The sequence below is a fragment of the Nelumbo lutea genome, chromosome 8, assembly GCF_056320005.1.
Source record: "Nelumbo lutea isolate HS-2025 chromosome 8, American lotus-T2T, whole genome shotgun sequence".
Taxonomy (NCBI): domain Eukaryota; kingdom Viridiplantae; phylum Streptophyta; class Magnoliopsida; order Proteales; family Nelumbonaceae; genus Nelumbo; species Nelumbo lutea.
This window is the reverse complement of record NC_142691.1, coordinates 13,256,562-13,282,501: the sequence shown is the minus strand read 5'-3', so window position 1 is coordinate 13,282,501 and position 25,940 is coordinate 13,256,562. Positions and strand designations below refer to the sequence as shown.

The 25,940-nt window shown below is 36.4% G+C and overlaps 1 protein-coding gene and 1 pseudogene across 2 annotated transcripts; both read left to right on the top strand.

Annotated features, from left to right (window-relative positions):
• The first annotated feature begins 1,304 nt into the window (after positions 1–1,304).
• Positions 1,305–8,704, top strand: LOC148842810 (pleiotropic drug resistance protein 1-like). The gene is made up of 24 exons (XM_088958774.1): positions 1,305–1,912; positions 2,047–2,167; positions 2,276–2,364; positions 2,474–2,558; positions 2,680–2,839; positions 2,937–3,013; positions 3,297–3,350; positions 3,450–3,540; positions 3,725–4,026; positions 4,119–4,400; positions 4,478–4,794; positions 4,896–5,056; positions 5,185–5,288; positions 5,366–5,522; positions 5,600–5,710; positions 5,793–5,944; positions 6,051–6,383; positions 6,466–6,756; positions 6,844–6,927; positions 7,035–7,168; positions 7,257–7,484; positions 7,581–7,752; positions 7,871–8,125; positions 8,215–8,704. The coding sequence occupies exons 1-24, from the start codon at positions 1,593–1,595 to the stop codon at positions 8,470–8,472; spliced, it is 4,338 nt and encodes a 1,445-aa protein (XP_088814900.1). The 5' UTR covers positions 1,305–1,592; the 3' UTR covers positions 8,473–8,704.
• Positions 8,705–9,431: 727 nt separating this feature from the next.
• LOC148842809 (pleiotropic drug resistance protein 1-like) lies at positions 9,432–21,104 on the top strand (annotated as a pseudogene). Its single transcript, XR_016103287.1, has 20 exons — positions 9,432–9,435; positions 12,181–12,242; positions 15,713–15,766; positions 15,869–15,959; positions 16,144–16,445; positions 16,538–16,820; positions 16,898–17,214; positions 17,316–17,476; positions 17,605–17,708; positions 17,786–17,942; positions 18,020–18,127; positions 18,210–18,361; positions 18,468–18,798; positions 18,880–19,170; positions 19,259–19,342; positions 19,450–19,583; positions 19,673–19,887; positions 19,983–20,167; positions 20,282–20,536; positions 20,624–21,104. The product of XR_016103287.1 is annotated as a pleiotropic drug resistance protein 1-like (transcript).
• Positions 21,105–25,940: the final 4,836 nt, after the last annotated feature.

The following is a 25,940-nucleotide window of genomic DNA, read 5'->3' as shown; positions in this document are numbered from 1 at the left end:
CTCTCCCATCTAGAAGCAGCGAAAGTGAAGGTGTAGTTCCCTTAACTGGTCAATATTTTCTCAAATCCCTCTCTGCCACCGAAAAATCCGTAAATATAAAACACAAATCGCAACTTCCACAAAGTTTTTTTCTTCATTTTTCTTTTTCTTTTTCCTTTGTTGGACGAGTAAAACAACATTGTCTCAATGGTTTCAATTAATGACAAATTTGAAAATGCAGCGTTTAAAGCTGAAGCCACTTCTTGGATGGTTCATATATGCTTGTAGATAATGGTAAAAAGGTAAATTACAGGCCGAGAATAGTGATACTTCGCCCCCAGATTCTATTTTGTAACTAAGACCCTTCTCAACTTCTAGACTCGAGGGTTTTGCACTTAATCCGGGGTTAATGATGAAGGTAAAATTATTAAATTGTCTATTTAGGATATCTTTGTTTTGTTTAAGGGGGTAAATATAAGTTTACATTGAGTTTTGAGTCTTGGCTCCATTTGATGAGTCTTTTCGCATTGGCTGTTGGTTGTTTAAAAGCTTAGGGTGGTTGTATTTTTTATCTTTTCCCGTTTGGTTGGAAAAAGGTTTAATCATCAAAAGATGATATCTTAAAAAAGCGTATAAAATCCGTTTAGAGCTATTTTCATAAAATTTCAAATGGAGTTTTTCAACTTTTTTTCATCATGTCTTTGTGTAGAAAGATGTGCCTTAATCAAATAATCTTCAGGCCGTTAGATTTAATGTAATAAAAGGGTGGTCGTAAGATTTAATGTAATAAAAGCAAAAAACCAAAAATAATGAAAATGGACATACTAAACCACAATATCTCATTTGGACTGTTTTTTAATGCATTCAAATCCTAATTATCAAGCTATGTTTTTTTTTTTTTTTTTTGTAAAAGATAATCTATTAAAAGAAACCGATAAAAACACCAAGGATGCATAACGATCCCCTTTTTACAATCAATTAAAAGAAAATCTATTTCCACCACCATGAATCATTTACCACCAGAATATTGGTGATAGGGGCAGAATGCTGGATTACAGAAAATATGGGAGGTTTTTTGTCACAAAATAAAGTTGTGAGGGCTTAGCATCACTAATTCTAAGTACATGGTGGCCAGGTGTAGTTTACCCTAAACAGGAAGATGCCAAAATGGAAACCCAACGAAAGGTGGTGGGAGTAATACAGAAATTTCCCTAAGTCAAGGATGATGGCGTTGGTTTTTTGATTTTATGAAGACCAACTGTATTCTCATCCATGGTTGAAATTTGAAAAATCATATAAAAGACTCTACAAGACTGCAACCAGTTACGTTTGAATTGGGTTTCGTAACTCAACAGTTAAAAAAGCCGTCCAACTCCTTACTAAAGCTATATATTTACGCTTCATTCTGTCATTCCTTAGCTCACCTCGCTCCCAAGACAACTTGTTTACACCTAACAACAGAGAGCGAAGAGAAGAGAAGAGTTTCCGTCTTTGGTTGTTTCATGAAGTTCCACAAATAAAATTTACATGCTTGAATATTGAAAAAAAAAAATTCTGGGTTTCCTGTCGGAACTCACAGGGGATTTGTGCGTGCTGCATTTTCGAGTGATTCGATGGATAGTGTTGATCTCTACAAAGTAAGTAGTTTGCGTAGAAACAATTCCGTTTGGAGGAGCAACGGAGTTGAAGTTTTCTCCAGATCTTCTCGAGAAGATGATGATGAAGAAGCGCTAAAATGGGCTGCTCTTGAGAAACTGCCCACCTATGATCGTATTCGGAAAGGTATCCTTACTGGGGTGGGAAGCCAGCCGACTGAGGTTGACATTGGAAGCCTTGGGTACCAAGAGAAGAAGAACTTAATAGAGAGATTGGTCAGAGTTGCAGAGGAGGATAATGAAAAGTTCTTGCTGAAGCTCAAGAATCGCATTGAAAGGTGGGAACTCCTTTACCTTTCCTGAAAGTAGAAAAAAAAAAAAAACATTTATATTCTTCTAAATTTATATGGTTTACCAGTTTCTTTCCGGACCTTTCCTTCTCTTAACATCTCTGCTTATTGCTTTTACACAGAGTTGGAATTGATCTTCCCACTATTGAAGTCCGCTTTGAGCATCTTAACATTAATGCAGATGCTTATGTAGGAAGCAGAGCTCTGCCTACAATATTCAACTTCACTGCAAATATCGTAGAGGTAATATACCTGCAAATATTTATACATTAGGTGGAACTTCGTGTCTTTAATCCTCTTCTACTTTGCATCTCTCCTCCTCACTTTCTTATTCATCTTTACATTTGGAAGGGATTCTTGAACTTTCTCCACATTCTTCCAAGTAGAAAGAAACCGCTGTGTATCCTTCACGATGTTAGTGGAATTATCAAGCCTTCCAGGTGTGAAGATTATGCTTATATTTTTAATTGGAATCTGGTCGGTTTTGTTGTTTTCCAATTTTAATGCGAAATCCCAATTCATTTCTTATTTTATTTCTATGATATGCAGAATGACTTTGTTATTAGGACCCCCAAGCTCAGGGAAGACAACTCTGTTGTTGGCTTTGGCGGGGAAGCTTGATACAGATCTAAAGGTAAAGGATTTTCGGTTTACTTCTGATTCCTTCAACTTTCTATTAGTTAGCATGAATGCTCTTGGAAAGTTATTTGACTATTCATCTTCATATTTGAATATATTTATTTCCAAATCGCCAGGTTTCCGGGAGAGTAACTTACAATGGTCATGGAATGGATGAATTTGTCCCTCAGAGGACATCAGCCTATATCAGTCAACATGATCTCCATATTGGAGAAATGACGGTTAGAGAAACCTTCGCTTTCTCTGCTAGATGTCAGGGTGTTGGAGAGAGATATGGTAAGTTGTAGATCCTTTCTTATTAATAATATATTTACTCAATTCATTTGGAGTATTGAAGAGTTAATCACTTGATATGCCTTTGCACAATCTGCAGATATGTTGACAGAGTTATCAAGAAGAGAAAAGGCCGCAAATATTAAACCTGATCCTGATATAGATATCTACATGAAGGCAAGAAAATCAAACTCTTATATTGCAACGTGAACCTCTACTTCTATGAGATTTGCATGATTTTACAAATTTCTTTTCCAATATTTTGTCCCAGGAGACAAAATTTTGGTTTTTTGGAGCTGAAAAGAACTTTAGGTCCAGTGGGTTGGCTTCACTTAAAGTTTCTTCAGCTCATTCCATTTCTAATTTTCCTTTTTATTGCCAAATGTTTTTCTTATAAGAAGAGAATCCTATTTCCGAGGTTTGGTTCCCTGGAGTTTGAATTCCTTTTGTATACCTGCAGGCAGCAACACTGGAGGGGCAGGAGGCCAGTGTAGTTACAGATTATATTCTAAAGGTATCACCAAATCTACACAGTCTATAACTATGGATTGCATTTGGGAAGCACTGGAGGATTCCTAACAAGTTTTTCTTGTGCTCCACTAAAAACTAACAGATTCTGGGACTGGATGTATGTGCTGATACCATGGTCGGTGATGAAATGTTGAGGGGTATCTCTGGAGGGCAAAGGAAGCGTGTGACAACTGGTAGATCAACTTATTCTACAACCGCTAAATGGATCTTTTTCCTATTCTATTCTAGCTTTTTTTCTTTGGATTTACCCTTTTCTGTTACATGTTACAATTGGTAGATGAACTTGGGAGCAACTAATGGATTACTTTTCTTTTTCTAACTTCTATTGTCTTGACCATTTTGAAACTATTGTTATAGGGGAGATGCTGGTTGGACCAGCAAGGGCACTTTTCATGGATGAGATATCTACTGGTTTGGACAGTTCAACAACTTATCAGATTGTCAGTTCACTAAGGCAGTCCATACACATCCTGAATGGGACTGCTGTCATCTCCCTCCTCCAGCCAGCACCAGAGACATATAATCTTTTCGATGACATCATTCTCCTTTCAGATGGACAGGTTATTTATCAGGGCCCCCGTGAACATGTGCTTGATTTCTTTGAATCTATGGGCTTCAAATGTCCAGAAAGAAAAGGAGTTGCTGACTTCTTACAAGAAGTAAGTGTGGCCCAAAAGTTTAGACCTTTTTTCCAACTCTTTTGGTATCCACTTCCTCTTTGTGAATATTGACTTCTTTCTGCATATGATAGGTGACATCAAAGAAAGATCAGAAACAGTACTGGGCTCGTAAACTTGAACCATATAGATTTGTCACTGTTAAGGAATTTGCCGAGGCATTCCAGTCATTTCATGTTGGCCAAAAAATTAGTGATGAGCTTTCAACTCCATTTGACAAGACAAAGAATCACGCAGCTGCTTTGACAACTAAAAAGTATGGCGTTAGCAAAAAGGAGTTGTTTAAAGCTTGCATGTCAAGAGAGATCTTGCTGATGAAGAGAAATTCATTTGTTTACTTCTTCAAGATGGCACAAGTAAGTTAGATTTACTGAAGTATTGATCTTGAACCCCAAATAATGATACTAATTCATACTTACCTCCCTTTTTCCAGCTTGCAATTCTGGCTTTCATCACAATGACTCTCTTCCTACGTACCGAGATGCATCAAGATGATTCTACTGATGGTGGAATTTATATGGGTGCTTTGTTTTTTGCTCTTATCACGGTTATGTTCAATGGATTATCAGAGATTTCAATGACAATTGCAAAGCTTCCGGTCTTTTACAAGCAAAGAGATCTCCTCTTCTATCCTGCCTGGGCATATTCACTCCCCACATGGATCCTCAAAATACCAATTACATTTATAGAAGTTGGCATTTGGGTATTCATTACTTATTATGTCATTGGATTTGATCCAAATGTTGAAAGGTAGAGATTAAGTGAACTAGATCATGCTTTGCCCACCACTTGCTTTCCTGTTCAGATTATCATTACATGTTTTGCTAACCCGGGAAATTTTCTTATGGCAGGTTTTTTAGACAGTACTTTCTACTCTTACTTATCAATCAGATGGCTTCTGCACTATTCCGTTTCATTGGGGCAACAGGAAGGAATATGATTGTTGCAAATACATTTGGGGCATTTGCAGTGCTCACATTTGTAGTTTTGGGTGGTTTTATCTTGTCACGAAGTATGTACATAAAAGTTAAATTCAGAGCATGTTTTTTTCTGCATTTGGAAGGTTTCATGTATTCAATTCAACTTTGTAGTATTAATATCCATGTACTTATTGAAAACTCAACTTTTTGAATTTCACAGATGATGTAAAGAAATGGTGGATATGGGGTTACTGGATTTCACCATTGATGTATGGGCAGAATGCGATATCAGTAAATGAGTTCCTAGGGAAGAATTGGAGACAAGTAAGTTTCTTGATTTAGGACAGAAGGGAAATTTTCCACTTGAAATTGGATAAAGTGAATATGTTTTGATGTTGCAGGTTCTTCCAAATTCAACAGAACCACTTGGAGCGACTGTTATTAAATCCCGTGGGTTCTTCCCAGAAGCACATTGGTACTGGATTGGAGTAGGGGCATCAATTGGATATATGTTCCTGTTCAATTTCCTTTACACTGTGGCTCTACACTATCTCGATCGTGAGTACTCTCTTCTCGATTTCCATATTTCCAGAAGTGGAATGTCCAGCTCTAAAACTTGGATGATGTCCTTGCAGCATTTGGGAAGCCTCAAGCAGTTCTACCAGACGAAGGAGAAGCAAGAACTGGAGAAGATAATGAATTATCCTCCCTAGAAATGACCTCCTCTGGTCATACCACATCTGGAGGTGATTAATCTCTTCTCATTTGAAGCATTTAAAGTTTGCTGTCTTCTGGATAATAAATAAATTGCGTTGATTACTATTGCAGAACAACAAGATGGAATTATAAGAGTTGCATCCGAGTCTTCATCTGCAAGAATCGATGAGGTTAATCAGCATAAAAAGCGGGGCATGGTTCTTCCATTTCAACCACTTTCCATCACCTTTGATGAAGTTAGATACTTTGTGGACATGCCACAGGTAAGTTCAAGTTTAACAAAAAGTTGTAAATAAATTTGTGACCTAGAGGTTTTTAATCATCCCACTAACCGCAACTAAGAATCTATTCCTGATTCTAAACCTGTAGGAAATGAAAGATCAAGGTGTTAATGAAGATCGCTTAGAACTTTTGAAGGGTGTGAGTGGCTCTTTCAGGCCAGGAGTCCTAACAGCATTAATGGGGGTTAGTGGTGCTGGTAAGACAACCTTGATGGATGTATTGGCTGGAAGGAAAACTGGTGGGTATATAGAGGGAAACATCACCATATCTGGCTACCCCAAGAAGCAGGAAACATTTGCCAGGATATCAGGATATTGTGAGCAGAATGATATCCACTCTCCCCATGTTACAGTCTATGAGTCCCTTCTATATTCCGCTTGGCTCAGATTACCATCTGATGTTGATTCTTCAACAAGAAAGGTTGGTTTGTTTAAGGTCTTTATCTGTTTTTTGTGTTATTTTAATCAGTTTAAGTTTTAATAGATTGGCATGATGTGAGCAGATGTTCATTGAGGAGGTCATGGAACTGGTGGAATTAAACCCATTGAGGGGGGCATTAGTTGGGTTGCCTGGGGTGAATGGTCTTTCAACTGAGCAGCGTAAGAGAATGACCATTGCAGTCGAGCTTGTTGCAAACCCCTCTATAATCTTCATGGATGAGCCCACATCAGGGCTTGATGCCCGGGCTGCTGCAATTGTAATGAGAACAGTGAGGAACACTGTGGACACAGGAAGAACTGTAGTATGCACCATTCACCAACCAAGCATTGACATTTTCGAAGCTTTTGATGAGGTATGAATGTTACAGATTAAATAACTCGGAACCTATTGCATGTTATTCTTTTATATGAGAGACTGAAGTGTTAATGTGTGGTCACAGTTATTTCTAATGAAGCGAGGAGGAGAAGAAATATATGTTGGTCCATTAGGGCGTCAATCCTGCCATTTGATCAAGTACTTTGAGGTGAGAACTTATAAATAACAATCAACTATAAAATGGGAAAGTTCTGTGTTAGGACTACCGATTCTTATGGCAAAATCATTGATAGTATGTTTCTGTATTTCATCAAGGGAATTGAAGGAGTAAGCAAAATCAAAGATGGTTATAATCCTGCTACATGGATGTTAGAGGTAACTACAATGGCACAAGAAGAAATTTTAGGGGTAAACTTTACCGAGGTGTACAAGAATTCAGAACTTCATAGGTATGTTAACCTAAACATTCTAGTTTCCTCTTGAAACTGTGTCGACTTAATGTTATGGCTATTTATTGATATTTGGTGTCTGTTTCAGGAGGAATAAATCTTTAATTCAAGAATTAAGCACTCCTCCTCCAGGCTCAAAAGACCTTTACTTCCCTACAATGTATTCACAATCTTTCTTCACTCAATGTATGGCTTGCCTATGGAAACAACACTGGTCATACTGGCGCAACCCACCATATATCGCAGTGAGATTTATCTTCACAACATTTATAGCCTTGCTGTTTGGTACAATATTCTGGGATCTCGGCTCCAAGAGGTAATTTATGTTAGAAGCTATAGAGCTCTATAGAGTTTATTTCTCTACTTTGTTTGTCCATCCATTTAAGCTTGATCTGGACATTGGAAATTGTAGGTCAAGGCAACAGGATCTATTTAATGCAATGGGATCTATGTATGCTGCCGTTCTTTTCCTTGGGATACAAAATGCCTCCTCTGTTCAGCCAGTCGTTGCAGTAGAACGAACAGTCTTTTATAGAGAGAGAGCAGCTGGAATGTATTCTGCCTTACCTTATGCCTTTGGACAGGTACTTGATATACCCTTCATTAAGAAGATCAACAAAGCACGTGTCCAAATTTTCTTCTAAGAGAAAATTAATCAAATCATCTTTGCATCCTCACCAGATTTCTTTCCTTTTCTCGTAGGTGATGATTGAGATTCCACATATCTTTGTACAAGCAGTGGTATATGGGGTCATAGTCTATGCCATGATTGGATTTGAATGGACTGCTGCCAAATTCTTTTGGTATCTCTTCTTTATGTACTTTACCTTGCTATACTTCACATTCTATGGGATGATGGCAGTGGCTGTAACTCCAAACCACAATGTTGCTGCCATAGTTTCTTCTGCTTTCTATGGAATATGGAACCTTTTCTCAGGATTTATAGTCCCGCGAACAGTGAGTTTCAGTCATCCTTATTTGTTTTTCCAGTGTGAGATTTTTTGAAAAGTTAGAGTCATTAATGCCTTTTTTTTGGTTGTTTGCAGAGGATGCCTGTGTGGTGGAGATGGTACTATTGGATTTGCCCTGTTGCCTGGACATTGTATGGATTGGTTGCTTCTCAGTTTGGAGATATACAAGACAAGATTGAAACAGATCAAACAGTGGAGGAGTTCCTTAGAAGTTACTTTGGGTTTAGACATGACTTTTTAGGTGTGGTTTCAGCAGTGATAATTGGCTTTACAGTGCTCTTTGCATTCATCTTTGCCTTCTCGATTAGAGCATTCAACTTTCAAAGGAGATGAAGGAGATATTATATGCAGTATTTTTTTTCAGTATAAACTAAGGGTTGAAGTATTTGTGGAGTTTTATTTTTTTAATTCATTAGCTTGTCACATCTTAAGATGCATTAAAGATTATTAATACCTTGTATTTTTTTTGTTTCATGGTCTCCTTGGCACTCAAAAAGCCAGGTTTCCATTTCCATCACACATTCAAATAAAGTATGATTAATAGAAAAGTTTATCATGAGTCCTATTTGATATTGTTTAAGATAATGAACAGAGGAAGGTGGTTCAGTCTATAATATACTTTATTACAACGATCTTCAGGCTTCAATGAAGTTTAGGCTGATAAGGAGGTTCAGTCTATATACTTTCTGTACTGGCAGGGCCTCCACAATGCATGCGGTTTGTTATAAACTGGCACTAATAAAGCAAATTATGTAGAAAAGGATATCTGTGCATCTGATGGAGCCTTGTCCGAAGAATGCTCTCCTGTAGCAACTCAAGTGCATCAGCAAATGTTGAATCACTGCGTCGGTCGACCCACTATAGAATTCTTGAATGACACTGCCTTTTCTTTTTTTTTTTTTTCAATTTTTAATTCATTGGTGAACCTTTGAAATTCAAACAAAAGGTGAACACATATTTACCAATATTCTATATTCTTTCTTGTAAAAGAATCAAAATCACATATTTTAATCAAACAAAGGGTCCAAACAAATTGAAATGAACCTTTTCACCAAATTTATGTCAGAAAAACTAAGATGGGTGTTTGGTATTGATGGCATTTTTCCAAGCAACTACGTCAACTCAATGCCATGTAAGCATTTGGGATCTGCTCCTCATAGAGCCCACCTCCACCACACCGACCTCACAGCCACATCTCACCCTGTGTTGAGAACATCTATCTCACATTGAATAATAAATATAATGCAAGTATGGGAGATGTTCTCGATGTGCGGCTATGAGGTCAGTGTGAGATGCGTATGTGGTGCCTAGCCTAATGGTGCTGAATTGTTGAAAAACGACAATGATACTAAGATCGGACCTGAATAAGAAATGGAACTAGAATCCTAAGCGTGAAGAGGAAACAAAGATGTTAAATCAGAGGATGTTGGAGAGAGAGAGAGAGATAAGACATGGTGTTAAAAGAAGCTCCGTGTCCATTGTATTCAAACTAAACTAAGACAAACAAATAAAAGAAAGTAGTTCATACCTGGAGTTGACAACAGAAACAAAGAGACACCAATTCTGGGTGCTACTGATACAACAAACCTATTTATGGCCATTGTTTTCAAACATGTATAAGGTGTGTTTTTCTCTTGTTTACAAACAAAACTAAGACAGCCTTTACTGCTTTGCATTGATAATTTCTCCATACTTGTATATGGTGTGTTTTTCTCTTGTTTACAAACAAAACTAAGACAGAAAAAAATAAAAAGGGAAATCCATAGAGTTCGGCTTCAGTCAAGGCAAAGCCCAAAGCCCATTCAAGCAGCCTTTACTGCTTTGCATTGATAATTTCTCCATACTTGTATGTTTTATTCCATGAAGAGATATTCTCAATGCAAGGTTGCAAAATGCTGTTAGAACGGTGTGGGCACAGATTTGCCCTGATATGAGGGTGTGAAATTTTTATTGACCAAAATGCCCACATTTGTTATTTAGTCCATATCTAATTATGAAAGTTGAAAATGTAATTTCAATTAATGTTTTTCACCTCATTTAACCCCCTCTTCATTAACTCTTGTATTTAAGGTATTAACTCTCATTCTCTCTTATTAAATCCCATATTTAAATTAATTTTTCACTAATAAATGCTACTAATTAGATATATGTCCAATACTTTTAACAGTATAAAACCATATATTTTTAAACTTACTCTAAAACAAAATCATTCTTAATCCAAGTGATGACTAAACAATTCAACTATCCACATTAAATTGGTCAACCCATGAAGCCATAGTTAGATAATAAAATTTTTAAATAAAAATAAATATAGAAAATTACAAAAATGTAGAAAAAATAGATTTATGATATTTTTTATTAATCAAATTAAAAAAACAAGTGTAATAAACAAGAATTATTTTTATTGATGATAAAAATAAAATACATAATCTAAAACTAACCAAAAATGAAATTATTTTCCTATTTAGGGGAGATCAATAGTTCAACTTAAGGGTCAAATCTGACAACCTTTAATGTCATAATTAAACAATAAAAATTTATAAAATATACAAAAATGCAAAAAATAAAAAATACATAAATTTTACAAAAGGAAACATTTGGACACATGTATAATATCATATATTTAACATATTAAATAAAAAATGTGTAAATAACAATATTATTTTTACACACTTAGAAATAAAAAAAATTATAGAAAATTTGAAAACATCTATAACCCATATTTACACTACTACTAAAAATCTGAATAAAATTGTGGAACTTCCTTTTAACTAAAATACCCATTTTTTGAATTTAATCCCTATTCAATTGTGAGGTTTAAACTGTAGTTTGGACTACAATTTTCTCCTCATTCAATTCCCCTCTTTAAATCTTACATTTTTTTTTATAAGTAAACAAAAGAGTATAGACTAAAAAGATAAAACATTACAAAAATAGAGTCCAACCAAATAGGTAGACATGCCGATGATATCCAAAACTTTGTAGCCCAATATGAGGTACTTATGTAATCATATTCAAATTTTGAAATCTGCATCCGATTAATAGTGAAAAACAAAAAATATAAAACGTACATGAACCTTATAGAAAATTTTGAATGCATCATTTCAATCATTATCATCATCTAGAATTACCTTGTGCAAAGCACTTCGCACTTACTAGTGTTACCTAAACGGTTATGACTTACAAGAATATGTTTGGGAAAATTTCATACTACTAAGTTTAGTACCACAACTTAAAAACATGATGACATATGTGACTTAAAACTTTTAAGAGTAAATCTCTTAAACTACCCCTACTATTTAGTGTAATGACAAGTGGTACCCCTATTGTTTAGTTATTGTTTTGCCATACACTTAAGTTTTCTAACAACTGTCCAAGTCCTCCCCTACTGTTATTCGACCGTCAGGTCCCACTTGCATGTGACACCACATGATTAATAGTTTTGTCCATAATTCCCAAACTACCCTTTTACGATCAAAAACCCTTTTTGGTTTTAGTTCGGGCTCGCTGGCTCTATTGTCACATACAACAACGGCCACACGGCTGTCGGTGCTAGTCGACGATAGTCTCTCTCTATCTCTTTCGATCTGTCATTGCCAATCTTTCTCTTTAGACAAGTCACAAGCTCCTGTCCATGCGTCCCGGTGCTATGTCCCGTTGCAAGTCTCTCTCTCTTTCGATAAATCTCTCTTTTATCTGTCTCTCAGAGCTTGACAAATCTCTGATCATTCAATCTCAGATCAGAGCCATGTTCTACAGCCAACCGTTGTAGAACAAGCAATCTGAAATCTGGGCTACTCTCAGTGACTCAGTAGTGGTGTCGAAATGTCCAGTTTCTCTCTCTCTCTCTCTCTCTCTCTCTCTCTCTCTCTCTCTCTCTCTCTGTTCCCTTAGTTGTCTCTCCCTTTCGCCCCATCCCAAGAGAGTGACAGTGGCAGTGGCGGTCTCCACCTCCAATGAAGAGTTACTGTTCATCGTCTACTAGATTGTTTGAAGCTAATGTTGGGTTTCATTAATTGTTTTGTTGCGCAACAAACAAAGGTTCTAGATCTTCCGTTGTTGGCTTTCTCAATTGTTCTTCCCTGTGTCAGGAAATTTTCAAGGTAACTCTAAATTTCTCAGCGGTTCTTCCCTACTTCATGAAAAACAATAACAGAATAGTAACAAAATAAAATGCAAAAACAAAGAGTAACTCCACTTTTCTTGATGGATCCAGCAACGCCTGAACACAACCTTGGGCTTCACAAAGCTGATAATACAATCCCAATTGGGCAGAACTTCTTGGAGGTTTTGATAGCCTTCCAATAAAGAGGATATTCAGTCGGTGTTCTTGTGACTTCTACACATTCCCTTTTATAGGTAATTGCCACAACGTCTCTCCTATGAAAGAGAAAATAAGAGCCGTTACCAAGGATAAACTTCATCAACATTAATCTTGTTCTATCCCTTCGGATTGAGACAAGTGTCTCATGGTTTTAAACCACATGATCACTCAGCCCATTCTAAGCCAAACATCCTCTTGCTGACTTAGTCAAAGGTTGAAATGGATCCAACTTAGACCCAATAATCACCCTGTGAACAAGTCAAAAACACTTTATAGAAAACAAATTTATTTTTACTAGAAAATAAATAATAACATATAATAAAAACTGTAATTGGTCTGTGTTGTAGTGTGTTCATAGGGATGATATTATTAAGCTATTCCATCAACATGTGGCTTTTCACATGGCCAGTGGATTCTCCTACACGTTGAGGATTCCAAATCGGTGGCCTATGGCCACCCGTTCCAACATCTCCCACTGGGCCAGTTAGGCTCGAGTTGTTTGGTTGCTTCTCAATCCCGTTGACACCACATGCCTTTTAAAATCACTAACCGCAGTGGGCTTTGTCAATGGATCAGCAACCATCTCATTTGTCGGCACGTGCTCTACCAAGATCTCATTCCATTGGTAGATATTATTGGTATTGCAAGTCAATGTGTTTTCCTTTTGGACCAATTTCTCCATTCTTTATCATCTTGATGGCCGCGTCATTATCATTGAACATTCTGATAGCTCCTTCAGGTGCACCTGGTATTTTTAATTATTCCAAGAACCTTTTTATCCAAATTCCTTCTGATGCTGATGTGCTGCAAGCTATGAACTCAGCTTCCATAGTATATTTGGCTACACAGTCTTACTTTTTGCTTGCCCAAGAAATGGCTCCTCCTCCCAGTAACCCATCAATTCTAATTGATCACAAGAGTATGTTAGTCTATAATCCTTGGTTTGTTGTAAATATCTTAGAATTCTTTTAATGGCTGACCAACGTGTTGTTCCTGAATTACTTTGGTATCTACTAGCAAGACTAACAACATAAGACAAATCAGGTCTTGTCCATAACATTGCATACATTAAACTACCAACTACTTGCGCATACGAAACATTCTTCATATAACTTCTCTTTCATTTCTAGGTGACATCTCCTTAGACATTTTAGTTCCTTTGCAAATGGGAGTATCGATTCCATTACAATTTGTCATGTTAAACCTTTCAAGTATCGCTTGTAAATAATTTTCTTGTGAAAGAGATAATGTTTTATATTTTCTGTCTCTTCTATTTTTATTCAAAATATATAGCTAGAATCTCCCATGTCTTTCATTTCAAAATTAGTACTCAACCAATGTTTTGTTTCATTTATCACAGATATATTATTACTAGCTATTAGAATATCATCAACATATAAGGAGAGTATAATAAATGAATTCCCACTATTCATTGAGTAAACACAGTGATCGAATGGATTTGGGATAAACCCTAGTTTTGTGATTGAATTATGAAAAGCCTAATACCACATCCTAGAGGATTGCTTTAGTCCATATAGAGACTTGTTCAATTTATATACTTTGTTTTCTTGCCCTTCTCTTATGTATCCTTCTGATTGTGTCATATAAATTTCTTCATTTAGCTTTCCATTTAAGAAAGTGGTTTTTACATCCATCTAACGTAACTCTAAATCAAAATGTGCAACTAAGGACATTAAAATTCTAATGGAAGTAAATCTTGCTACTGGTGAATAAGTTTCATCATAATCTATACTTTCAACTTGTGTATATTCCTTTGCTACAAGCCTAGCCTTGTATTTTCTATAGAACCATCTACTTTTAATTTCTTTTTGAAGATCCATTTGCTTCCAATTGGTCTTTTATCGAGTTCTTCATTTATGGCTTCTTCCCATTTTTCTTTATTGAGTGCTTCCATAGCCTCCGAATAGCTTGTTGGATCATCTAATGATTCTTCATTTAAGGTATAATAATCTTTCAATTTGGAAAAGGGAAACCTTTCTCATTGAAATTTTCCTAATGTATCATTCTTTGCTGTATATGTTTCTTTTTGTACATCTTCCTTTTCTATTTCAAATAATTGAGTCAAGACACTATCATTTTCATCTTTTATTTGGTCATCTAAGAACACAGCATCCCAACTTTCTATGAATTCAATAGATCCATCAGATTTATGATTTATGAATTTGTAATCTTTGTTGTTTTTTTAATATCCTATAAAGGTGCATCTTATGTTGTTGTTATCTAGTTTGTTTCTTAGTTAACTAGGAACTCTAACATAGGCAATAGAACCCTAAATTTTAATATTATATAGGTTTGGTTTTCTACTAGTCCAGATTTCGTGAAGTGTCAATTTATTCACTTTAGTTGGTATTTTTTTTAGAATATAAATTGTTGTAGTTAATGCTTCACCCAAGAAATGTGTTCCTAGATTGGAGTGTGATAGCATTGACCTTACCATGTCAAGTAGAGTTCTATTCCTACGTTCAGCAACTCCATTCTGTTGTGGAGTATAACTCATGGTTAATTGATGTTTTATCCCATTTTGTATATAAAAATCATTAAATAGATTAGATATATACTCACCACCTCTATCACTTCTTAATATCTTTGTTTTTCTTCCTAATTGGTTTTCTACTTCTAACTTGTATTCTTTAAATTTTTCTAATACCTCAGATTTTCTTTTAATCAAATAAACATATCCAAATCTAGAGCTATCATCAATAAAGGTCACAAAGTAATCCATTCTCTTATGTGTCTTGACATTTAATGGACCACAAACATCTGAGTGCACAATATCTAACAATTCTTCTAATTTTCTCCCTTTATTAAATGGTAATTTAGATAATTTTCATTTTCTTCCTTTATTAAATGGTAATCTAGGTAATTTTCCACTAAGACATGGTTCACAGTATTTAAAGTTAATTTCCATCTTAGGTATTAAGCCACTTGAAGATATCTACATGAAGGCAAGAAAATCAAACTCTTATATTGCAACGTGAACCTCTACTTTGATGAGATATGCATGATTTTACAAATTTCTTTTCCAATATTTTGTCCCAGGAGACAAAATTTTGGTTTTTTGGTGCTGAAAAGTACTTTAGGTCCAGTGGGTTAGCTTCACTTAAAGTTTTTTCAGCTCATTCCATTTCTAATTTTCCTTTTTATTGCCAAATGTTTTTCTTATAAGAAGAGAATCCTATTTCCGAGGTTTGGTTCCCTGGAGTTTGAATTCCTTTTGTATACCTGCAGGCAGCAACACTGGAGGGGCAGGAGGCCAGTGTAGTTACAGATTATATTCTAAAGGTATCACCAAAATCTACACAGAGTCTGTAACTATGGATTACATTTGGGAAGCACAGGAGGATTCCTAACAAGTTTTTCTTGTGCTCCACTAAAAACTAACAGATTCTGGGACTAGATGTATGTGCTGATACCATGGTCGGTGATGAAATGTTGAGGGGTATCTCTGGAGGGCAAAGGAAGCGTGTGACAACTGGTAGATCAACTTATTCTACAACCGCTAAATGGATCTTTTTCCTATTCTATTCTAGCTTTTTTTCTTTGGATTTACCCTTTTATGTTACATGTTACAATTGGTAGATGAACTTGGGAGCAACTAATGGATTACTTTTCTTTTTCCAACTTCTATTGTCTTGACCATTTTGAAACTATTGTTATAGGGGAGATGCTGGTTGGACCAGCAAGGGCACTTTTCATGGATGAGATATCTACTGGTTTGGACAGTTCAACAACTTATCAGATTATCAGTTCACTAAGGCAGTCCATACACATCCTGAATGGGACTGCTGTCATCTCCCTCCTCCAGCCAGCACCAGAGACATATAATCTTTTCGATGACATCATTCTCCTTTCAGATGGACAGGTTGTTTATCAGGGCCCCCGTGAACATGTGCTTGATTTCTTTGAATCTATGGGCTTCAAATGTCCAGAAAGAAAAGGAGTTGCTGACTTCTTACAAGAAGTAAGTGTGGCCCTAAAGTTTAGACCTTTTTTCCATCTGTTTTGGTATCCACTTGCTCTTTGTGAATATTGACTTCTTTCTGCATATGATAGGTGACATCAAAGAAAGATCAGAAACAGTACTGGGCTCGTAAACATGAACCATATAGATTTGTCACTGTTAAGGAATTTGCCGAGGCATTCCAGTCATTTCATGTTGGCCAAAAACTTGGTGATGAGCTTTCAACTCCATTTGACAAGACAAAAGAGTCACCCAGCTGCTTTGACAACTAAAAAGTATGGCGTTAGCAAAAAGGAGTTGTTTAAAGCTTCCATGTCAAGAGAGATCTTGCTGATGAAGAGAAACTCATTTGTTTACATCTTCAAGATGACACAAGTAAGTTAGATTTACTGAAGCATTGATCTTGAACCCCAAACAATGATACTAATTCCTACTTTTCTCCCTGCTTCCAGCTTGCAATTATGGCTTTTATCACAATGACTCTCTTCCTACGTACCAAGATGCCTCGAGATGATTCTACTGATGGTGGGATTTATTTGGGTGCTTTGTTTTATTCTCTTATCACGCTTATGTTCAATGGATTATCAGAGATTTCAATGACAATTGCAAAGCTTCCGGTCTTTTACAAGCAAAGAGACCTTCTTTTCTTTCCTGCCTGGGCATATTCACTCCCCACATGGATCCTCAAAATACCAATTACATTTATAGAAGTTGGCATTTGGGTATTCATTACTTATTATGTCATTGGATTTGATCCAAATGTTGAAAGGTAGAGATTTAGTGACCTAGATCATGCTTTGCCCACCACTTGCTTTCCTGTTCAGATTATCATTACATGTTTTGCTAACTCGGGAAATTTTCTTGTGGCAGGTTCTTTAGACAGTACTTTCTACTCCTACTTATCAATCAGATGGCTTCTGCACTATTCCGTTTCATTGGGGCAACAGGAAGGAATATGATTGTTGCAAATACATTTGGGGCATTTGCAGTGCTCACATTTGTAGTTTTGGGTGGTTTTATCTTGTCACGAAGTATGTACATAAAAATTAAATTCAGAGCATGTTTTTTTCTGCATTTGGAAGGTTTCATGTATTCAATTCAACTTTGTAGTATTAATATTCTTGTAGTTATTGAAAACTCAACTTTGTGAATTTCACAGATGATGTAAAGAAATGGTGGATATGGGGTTACTGGATTTCACCATTGATGTATGGGCAGAATGCGATATCAGTAAATGAGTTCCTAGGGAAGAATTGGAGACATGTAAGTTTTTTGATTTAGGACAGAAGGGAAAATTTCCACTTGAAATTGGATAAAGTGAATATGTTTTGATGTTGCAGGTTCTTCCTAATTCAACAGAACCACTTGGAGTGACTGTTATTAAATCCCGTGGGTTCTTCCCAGAAGCACATTGGTACTGGATTGGAGTTGGGGCAACAATTGGATATATGTTCCTGTTCAATATTCTTTACACTGTGGCTCTACACTATCTCGATCGTGAGTACTATCTTCTCATTTTCCATATTTCAAGAAGTGTAATGTCCATCTCTAAAACTTGGATGATGTCCTTGCAGCATTTGGGAAGCCTCAAGCAATTCTACCAGAAGGAGAAGCAAGAACTGAAGAAGATAATGAATTATCCTCCCTAGAAATGACCTCCTCTGGTCATACCACATCTGGAGGTGATTAATCTCTCCTCATTTGAAGCATTTGAAAATTGATGTCTTCTGGATAATAAATAAATTGCGTTGATTACTATTGCAGAACAAAAAGATGGAATTATAGGAGTTGCATTTGAGTCTTCTTCTGCAAGGATTGATGAAGTTAGTCAGAATAGAAAGCGGGGCATGGTTCTTCCATTTCAACCACTTTCCATCACTTTTGATGAAATTAGATACTTTGTGGACATGCCACAGGTAAGTTCAAGTTTAACAAAAAGTTGTAAATAAATTTGTGACCTAGAGGTTTTTAATCATCCCACTAACCACAACTAAGAATCTATTCCTGATTCTAAACCTGTAGGAAATGAAAGATCAAGGTGTTACTGAAGACCGCTTAGAACTTTTGAAGGGTGTTAGTGGCTCTTTCAGGCCAGGAGTCCTAACAGCATTAATGGGGGTTAGTGGTGCTGGTAAGACAACCTTGATGGATGTATTGGCTGGAAGGAAAACTGGTGGATATATAGAGGGAAACATCACCATATCTGGCTACCCTAAGAAGCAGGAAACATTTGCCAGGATATCAGGATATTGTGAGCAGAATGATATCCACTCTCCCCATGTTACAGTCTGAGTCCATTCTATATTCAGCTTGGCTCAGGTTACCATCTGATGTTGAGCCTTCAACAAGAAAGGTTGGTTTTTTTAACTCTTAATCTGTTGTTTGCTCTATTTTAATCAGTTTTAATTTTAATAGATTGGCATCATGTGAGCAGATGTTCATTGAGGAGGTCATGGAACTTGTGGAATTAAACTCACTGAGGGGAGCATTAGTTGGGTTGCCTGGGGTGAATGGTCTTTCAACTGAGCAGCGTAAGAGATTGACCATTGCAGTCGAGCTTGTTGCAAACCCCTCTATAATCTTCATGGATGAGCCCACATCTGGGCTTGATGCCAGGGCTGCTGCAATTGTAATGAGAACAGTGAGGAACACTGTGGACACAGGAAGAACAGTAGTATGCACCATTCACCAACCAAGTATTGATATATTTGAAGCTTTCGATGAGGTATGAATGCTATAGATTAACGAACTAGCAACCTATTGCATGTTATTCTTTTATTTGAGAAACTAAAATTATTAATGTGGGGTTACAGTTATTTCTAATGAAGCGAGGAGGAGAAGAAATATATGTTGGTCCATTAGGGCATAATTCCTGCCATCTGATCAAGTACTTTGAGGTGAGAACTTATAATTAATAATCAACTATCAAATGGGAATGTTCCGTGTTAGGACTACCGATTCATATGGCAAAATCATTGATAATATGTTTCTGTATTTCATCAAGGAAATTGAAGGAGTAAGCAAGATAAAATATGGTTATAATCCTGCTACATGGATGTTGGAGGTAACTACAGTGGCACAAGAGGAAACTTTAGGGGTTAACTTTGCCGATGTGTACAAGAATTCTGAACTTTATAGGTATGTTAACCTAAACATTCTAGTTTCCTCTTGAAACTATGTTGACTCTAATGTTATGGCTATTTATTGATATTTGGTGTGTGTTTCAGGAGGAATAAATCTTTAATTCAAGAATTGAGCACTACTCCTCCAGGCTCAAAAGACCTTTACTTCCCTACAAAGTATTCACAATCTTTCTTCACTCAATGTATGGCTTGTCTATGGAAACAACACTGGTCATACTGGCGCAACCCACCATATGTCGCAGTGAGATTTATCTTCACAACATTTATAGCCTTGCTGTTTGGTACAATATTCTGGGATCCGGCTCCAAGAGGTAATTTATGTTAGAAGCTATAGAGCTCTATAGAGTTTATTTCTCTACTTTGTTTGTCCATCCATTTAAGCTTGATCTGGACATTGGAAATTGTAGGTCAAGGCAACAGGATCTAATTAATGCAATGGGATCTATGTATGCTGCTGTTCTTTTCCTTGGGATACAAAATGCTTCCTCTGTTCAGCCAGTCGTTGCGGTAGAACGAACAGTCTTTTATAGAGAAAGAGCAGCTGGAATGTATTCTGCCTTACCTTATGCCTTTGGACAGGTACTTGATATACTCTTCATTAAGAAGATCAACAAAGCACGTGTCCAAATTTTCTTCTAAGAGAAAATTAATCAAATCTTTGCACCTCACCAGATTTCTTTCCTTTTCTCATAGGTGATGATTGAGATTCCACATATCTTTGTACAAGCAGTGGTATATGGGGTCATAGTCTATGCCATGATTGGATTTGAATGGACTGCTGCCAAATTCTTTTGGTATCTCTTCTTTATGTACTTTACCTTGCTATACTTCACATTCTATGGGATGATGGCAGTGGCTGTAACTCCAAACCACAATGTTGCTGCCATAGTTTCTTCTGCATTCTATGGAATATGGAACCTTTTCTCAGGATTTATAGTCCCGCGAACAGTGAGTTTCAGTCATCTTTATTTGTTTTTCCGGTGTGAGATTTTTTGAAAAGTTAGAGTCATTAATGCCTTTTTTGGTTGTTTGCAGAGGATGCCTGTGTGGTGGAGATGGTACTATTGGATTTGCCCTGTCGCCTGGACATTGTATGGATTGTTTGCTTCACAGTTTGGAGATATACAAGACAAGCTTGAAGCAGATCAAACAGTGGAGGAGTTCCTTAGAAGTTACTTGGGATTTAGACATGACTTTTTAGGTGTGGTTTCAGCAGTGATAATTGGCTTTACTGTGCTCTTTGCATTCATCTTTGCCTTCTCGATTAGAGCATTCAACTTCCAAAGGAGATGAAAGCGATATTATATGCAGTATTTTTTTCTTCTGGTGTAGACCAAGGGGCTAAAGTATTTGTGTAGTTTTATTTTGTTTATTTTTTTATTTTTTTCAATTCATTTGTTTGTCAAATATTAAGATGCATTAAAGATTATTAATACCTTGTATTTTTTGTTACATGGTCTCCATGGCATTGCAAAGTGCCAGGTTTCCATCAACAATTCGAATAAAGTTTGATTAACAGAAATAATGTATCATGAGTCATATTTGATATTATATTGTTTAAGATAATGAATGGTTAGGAGATTCAAGCAACTTTTATATAATTATGCATTTATTACAATGATCTTAAATAAACCTCAGGCTGATAAGCTCAAGAACCAGGATTTGAGCCTCAGAGCAGCCACTTCATTCAAAAATTTCCAAGATTAGGTCCAGATCCACTCTGCCCTACTTCTTCAGCCTGTGGTGGAAACCATTAACAACGATACCATGTGGAAGCTCACGTCCCTACCCTCCACTGGACTAGGAGAGAGAGAGAGAGAGAGAGAGAGAGAGAGAGAGAGAGAGAGGGAGGGAGAGAATATTTCTTTCTCTTATGAGTGACTCTTGATTAATAAGCATCTTCCTCAACTACTGTTAATTCTACATACATCCTAGTCCTCACCTGGTCATCTTCCTACCTGCCTTTGCCTTAGCCCCCTTTGGTTGCCATAACATGTAGGGGTAAATTTTGCCAAGAAGATCGCAATTGTGTGCATCCTTTTCCCCTTCAAAGCAACTGTCTTGAATAGAGCTGAATTCATAATACTTGGATCAAGTAGACCATAGGTCGTGTAAAATTCATATACTAATTGAGAGGTGTTCTAGGCAGGTGTTCAGAAAATGAAACCCATTTGGGAATTGGGATTTGTTGAAGGCAATATAGAATTGTCCCATTTCCCAGAAAAACGAAAGAACAGAAAACTTGGTATGTTTTTGAACCTCGAAGTCAGAAGTAGTTTTTGGATACATGAAACTGTTTTTAATAGTGCTCATGTGGACTGCAAACCACTTCGGAATGAGACCATAGGGTTTTCACCAACATTTAAAGCATCAAGGATTACTGTTAATTAATTAAACCCATACAATGCATGGGGTTGAATCTTCAAGGTTCTTCTTGATTCAACCCATAAGAGATTTATTGGGGAGGAGATATATTACTAACATTGACACTAGAGATCTTCTTATATTTTTTAATAAATAACCTCGTATAATAAATGAGGGCTCAGGTGCCGTTCCATGTGAGCATTTGGGCATATCGATGTAGGAATAGCCCATTGATCTAGACCATTTGGTTGACTTCGAGGTTTTATTTTAATTAACAATAAATGGTTTACTTTTAATTAAAAATAATATAATTTGTTATTTAATATAATTATATTTACTTTGATTAATAGTAAATAATTTAGGCTTAAAAATTAAATAATATATATTAATTTATTGTTATTGTAAATTGATGTAGGCGCATCTGGCTGGGTAAATGGCGAGCTTACACGCATCAGGCGACGAAACACATAGTAGAACCAATCGGGTCGCGGGTAGAGCCAGTGTCAACACCTCACGCTGAACCAATCAGGGTGCACGCTAGGCTGGGCTTGGTAGGCTTCGCGGAGCCAATCGCGTGCCCTCACCTGGCACTCCTAGATGATCGCACCCTCGGTACAGACTGCATCCAGGCTGTCCGAGGTCACCCGCCCCTTGGCAGCCTCAAGCATAAATAAGAGGTGACCCCCACAAGGTAAATGATCCCAGAACTTAGCTCTCAAGCACTCTTCTTGCTCTCTGAGATCTCTTGCTCTTTAGTGGCCTCGTTTTTGGTGCCCACACCCAAGACCTCATCCACCCTCCACCTCTTGTTACTAACTTGACCATCGGAGTCTCCGCTTCGGGTGCCAACCCGAGGCCTATGATGAGCTCTCTCACCTCACATGATTGATCTACTCGCCCTCGGCCACCTCAAACACCTTGACTTCGGGCACCTCGCACCTCGGCTCAGGAGAGAACTGACAGTGTTGACCTCGGCCAATCCGAGCATCAACATAAATAATTAATTTACTATACATTACTACTAATCAATAGCTTGTAGTTTATTGTTATTTAATTTACTATTAGTTAATTAATTGTAGAAAATTATTAGAATTGTAGGATGACATTTTTCCCTGTAAAACTGGGGCCCTACCTTGCCTTGCCCCGAACGGGGAAAGTTTTCTCAAATCTTAAACTGGGACGAGGCAGAGATGGGGTGGGGACATGGAAAATATTTTTGTCCTACATTAAGGATGGGGTTTGCATATAATTCCCCAAACCCGATGGTGAATTAGTAAAATATCCGTAGTTTGATATTGATTTTTAAAATATCTCTAAGTTTTCCTCATATTCTTATAACCCTAGGATCTCATAATTTCATTTATAAAATACACCCAAATTATCATAATCCAATTTCTAAAATACCCCAAATTCCCATAATCCTATTTGTAAAATATCCATAAATTAGATTTTTTTAGGTGGTTGCCTCATGATGAAAAATTTTGGGGATTCCCCATTTCCGATGAGGAATGGGTGCCTCCCCCCAACCCACCCCACCACTGGGGTTGGGGTGGGGATGGAGTAGATTGTCTAGACTTACAAGGTCAAGGGAAAAGGAGGGGTGCCCCATCTCGTGCATCACACGGGACCTGCTAGTACTATATATTTTATTATATGGTGGACATATCAAATGCATTTCTTTGAATTTGTTTCTCTCATCAAGTCCCATATGCTTCTGAGCCCGAAGGCAATTCTATTCAAACAAAATCATAACAAGCATGCAAAGTCTTTATTATCGAAATTTAAGACATTAGAGATGAACATAGGAGGATTATACATCCACATTCCATGGAGTAGGGATGCAAATGGATTGGATCGGATTCAAATAAGAGTATATTCGATCTGAAGATCCGGTTGGATCTCATAAATACTGATTTAAATTCAAATTCGTTTAGGACGTTGGATATCTGAAACTTATCCGATCCGATTTATTTTTTAAAAAGATAACAAATTGTTAAGAGGAAATAAAATATAACAATTTAAATAAAGAAAAACAAAAAGTACAAGTATTTTTTCAACTATTTCCATCATATATATACATTTTTTTATTAAAATAATAAATAATATAAAAATTTATAAAGATGCAATACAAATAACATATTTATAAATAAAAAAATATGGGGTGATCCAAATCTGATCCGATTAATCCAATTATCCGATATGAAAATCCAAAATGGGGTTATCCAAATCCGACAAAATAGGATCAGACTTCAGGTCGAATTGGATCATGATCCAATCCATTTGCACCCCTACCATAGAGACTTGCCATGCAGAGTGACAACATGATATGCAATCTTGTAAACAACAAAGTTGTTATCCCTATAAATGGGGTGAGCATGGGTTAGTTTGGTTTGGTTCAGTTATATGGCATAACCTGGAACCTATCCTATAAGGGTTGGTTCTAAGCTTTTGGAACCAAAACCTACCCTATGAATTTCAATTCCAAAGTCAGGTCTAGCCTCGGTTGTTTTGGGATTGGTTCCAAGGTCTACCCATGAAACCTATTCTTTCTTTACTCTCCTCCTTAAAAAAGAAAAGAAAAGAAATATGTCCTTTAAAAACTTGCTTTTCAATAATGATAATATATAATTTAAAACTTATATTATCTTTGTTGATTAAATTGAGTAATTTAATATGTAGATTATCATAATATATTAATATATGATTCCAAATTTGTCATTATAATTTAATTTTATAAATATTACCTTTTATAGTATTTGTTATATGCATTGAAATGTTAAAATAAAAACAAATGATCAAATCACTTAAGTAACTCAATGGTAAAGTGAGACTCAGGCTTTTGTAACCATGAGTGTTGGGTTCAAATCTTCACATCTTTAAAAATATTTTGGGGTTTATTTCTAGGCAAGTTCAGTTCCAAGGCCTGATTCATTGGGTTGGTTTGGGTAGGGTAAACTCCTAAACCCTAGAATTGACCTAGATGGGGGTCGGTTCCAAGAATTTAGAACGAGACCCTATAAAAAATTGGGTAGGGTCAGTTCAAGTTCAGTTCCCTTTGATTCCAAATAAAACCTACTCATTTGCTCACCCGTACCTATAAAATGTGAGAGACTTAGTAGTAAGAGAAAGATGAAAGGAGTGTTCTACAATCACTAATGACAGCTTGGGTAGGCCAATGGACTCAGGGAGATGTGTCCTATGAAGCCTAGGTAATCACTCTAGAGTCACCTTCCACAATAAACATGTGCACTTCCAAATGAAAACTGAGCTTAATGCCTTCAAATAAAAGGTTGCAGCTTTTACTTTGGTTTCTAAACAACAATGAATAGGATTCGAGAATATATATATATATATCCTCTTACCACAGAACTGACATGTGCCTCCTCCTACTCTCCTTTCTCACACGTGCATATTTATTTTTGAATGAAATCATTAAAAATATAATAAAGAAAAATTAAAACCCTCATTGGTCTTCATTGTCTCTCATAAATTCCATATTTCACTCTGTCCAATAAGATAATTCTTAAATCTCTCTCTCTCTCTCTCTCTCTCTCTCTCTCTCTTCCCATGCACACACACACACCCATAATAGTCAATGTTTGTACTTTAAAACATAATATTTCCACTCCTCCATTCAATCTTTTTGTTTAAATCTCTCTTAACCCCTTTTGGTTCTCTCTAATAAAGTAGGGTGTAAGTTAGATGGATTGGGTTAGGTTAAGGGCCAACTCTAAATATGAACCCTAGCTTGGACCTAAACTAAATTTCTATTTAGCCCAAATTTGCTCACCCAAACCAACCAAATTTCTATTTAACCCCATGCATTCCAAGGGTTCACTTGTTATTAACCCCATGCATTCCAAGGGTTAACTTCTATATTTAAATCATTTAAAATAAAAATTGTTTTGACTAATTTCTATATTTATTGAAAGGCAACAAACCCAATAATACACCATTCTTCAAGTACTTGTACTAATCACATGGATTC

Excerpts from the sequence above, each read along its gene's own strand:
- LOC148842810 (XM_088958774.1), top strand. The coding sequence starts at position 1,593 with ATGGATAGTGTTGATCTCTACAAAGTAAGTAGTTTGCGTAGAAACAAT. Across the intron at positions 4,027-4,118 it reads TTGCTGACTTCTTACAAGAA|GTGACATCAAAGAAAGATCA; the intron begins GTAAGTGTGGCC and ends TGCATATGATAG. Across the intron at positions 5,711-5,792 it reads TGGTCATACCACATCTGGAG|AACAACAAGATGGAATTATA; the intron begins GTGATTAATCTC and ends TTACTATTGCAG.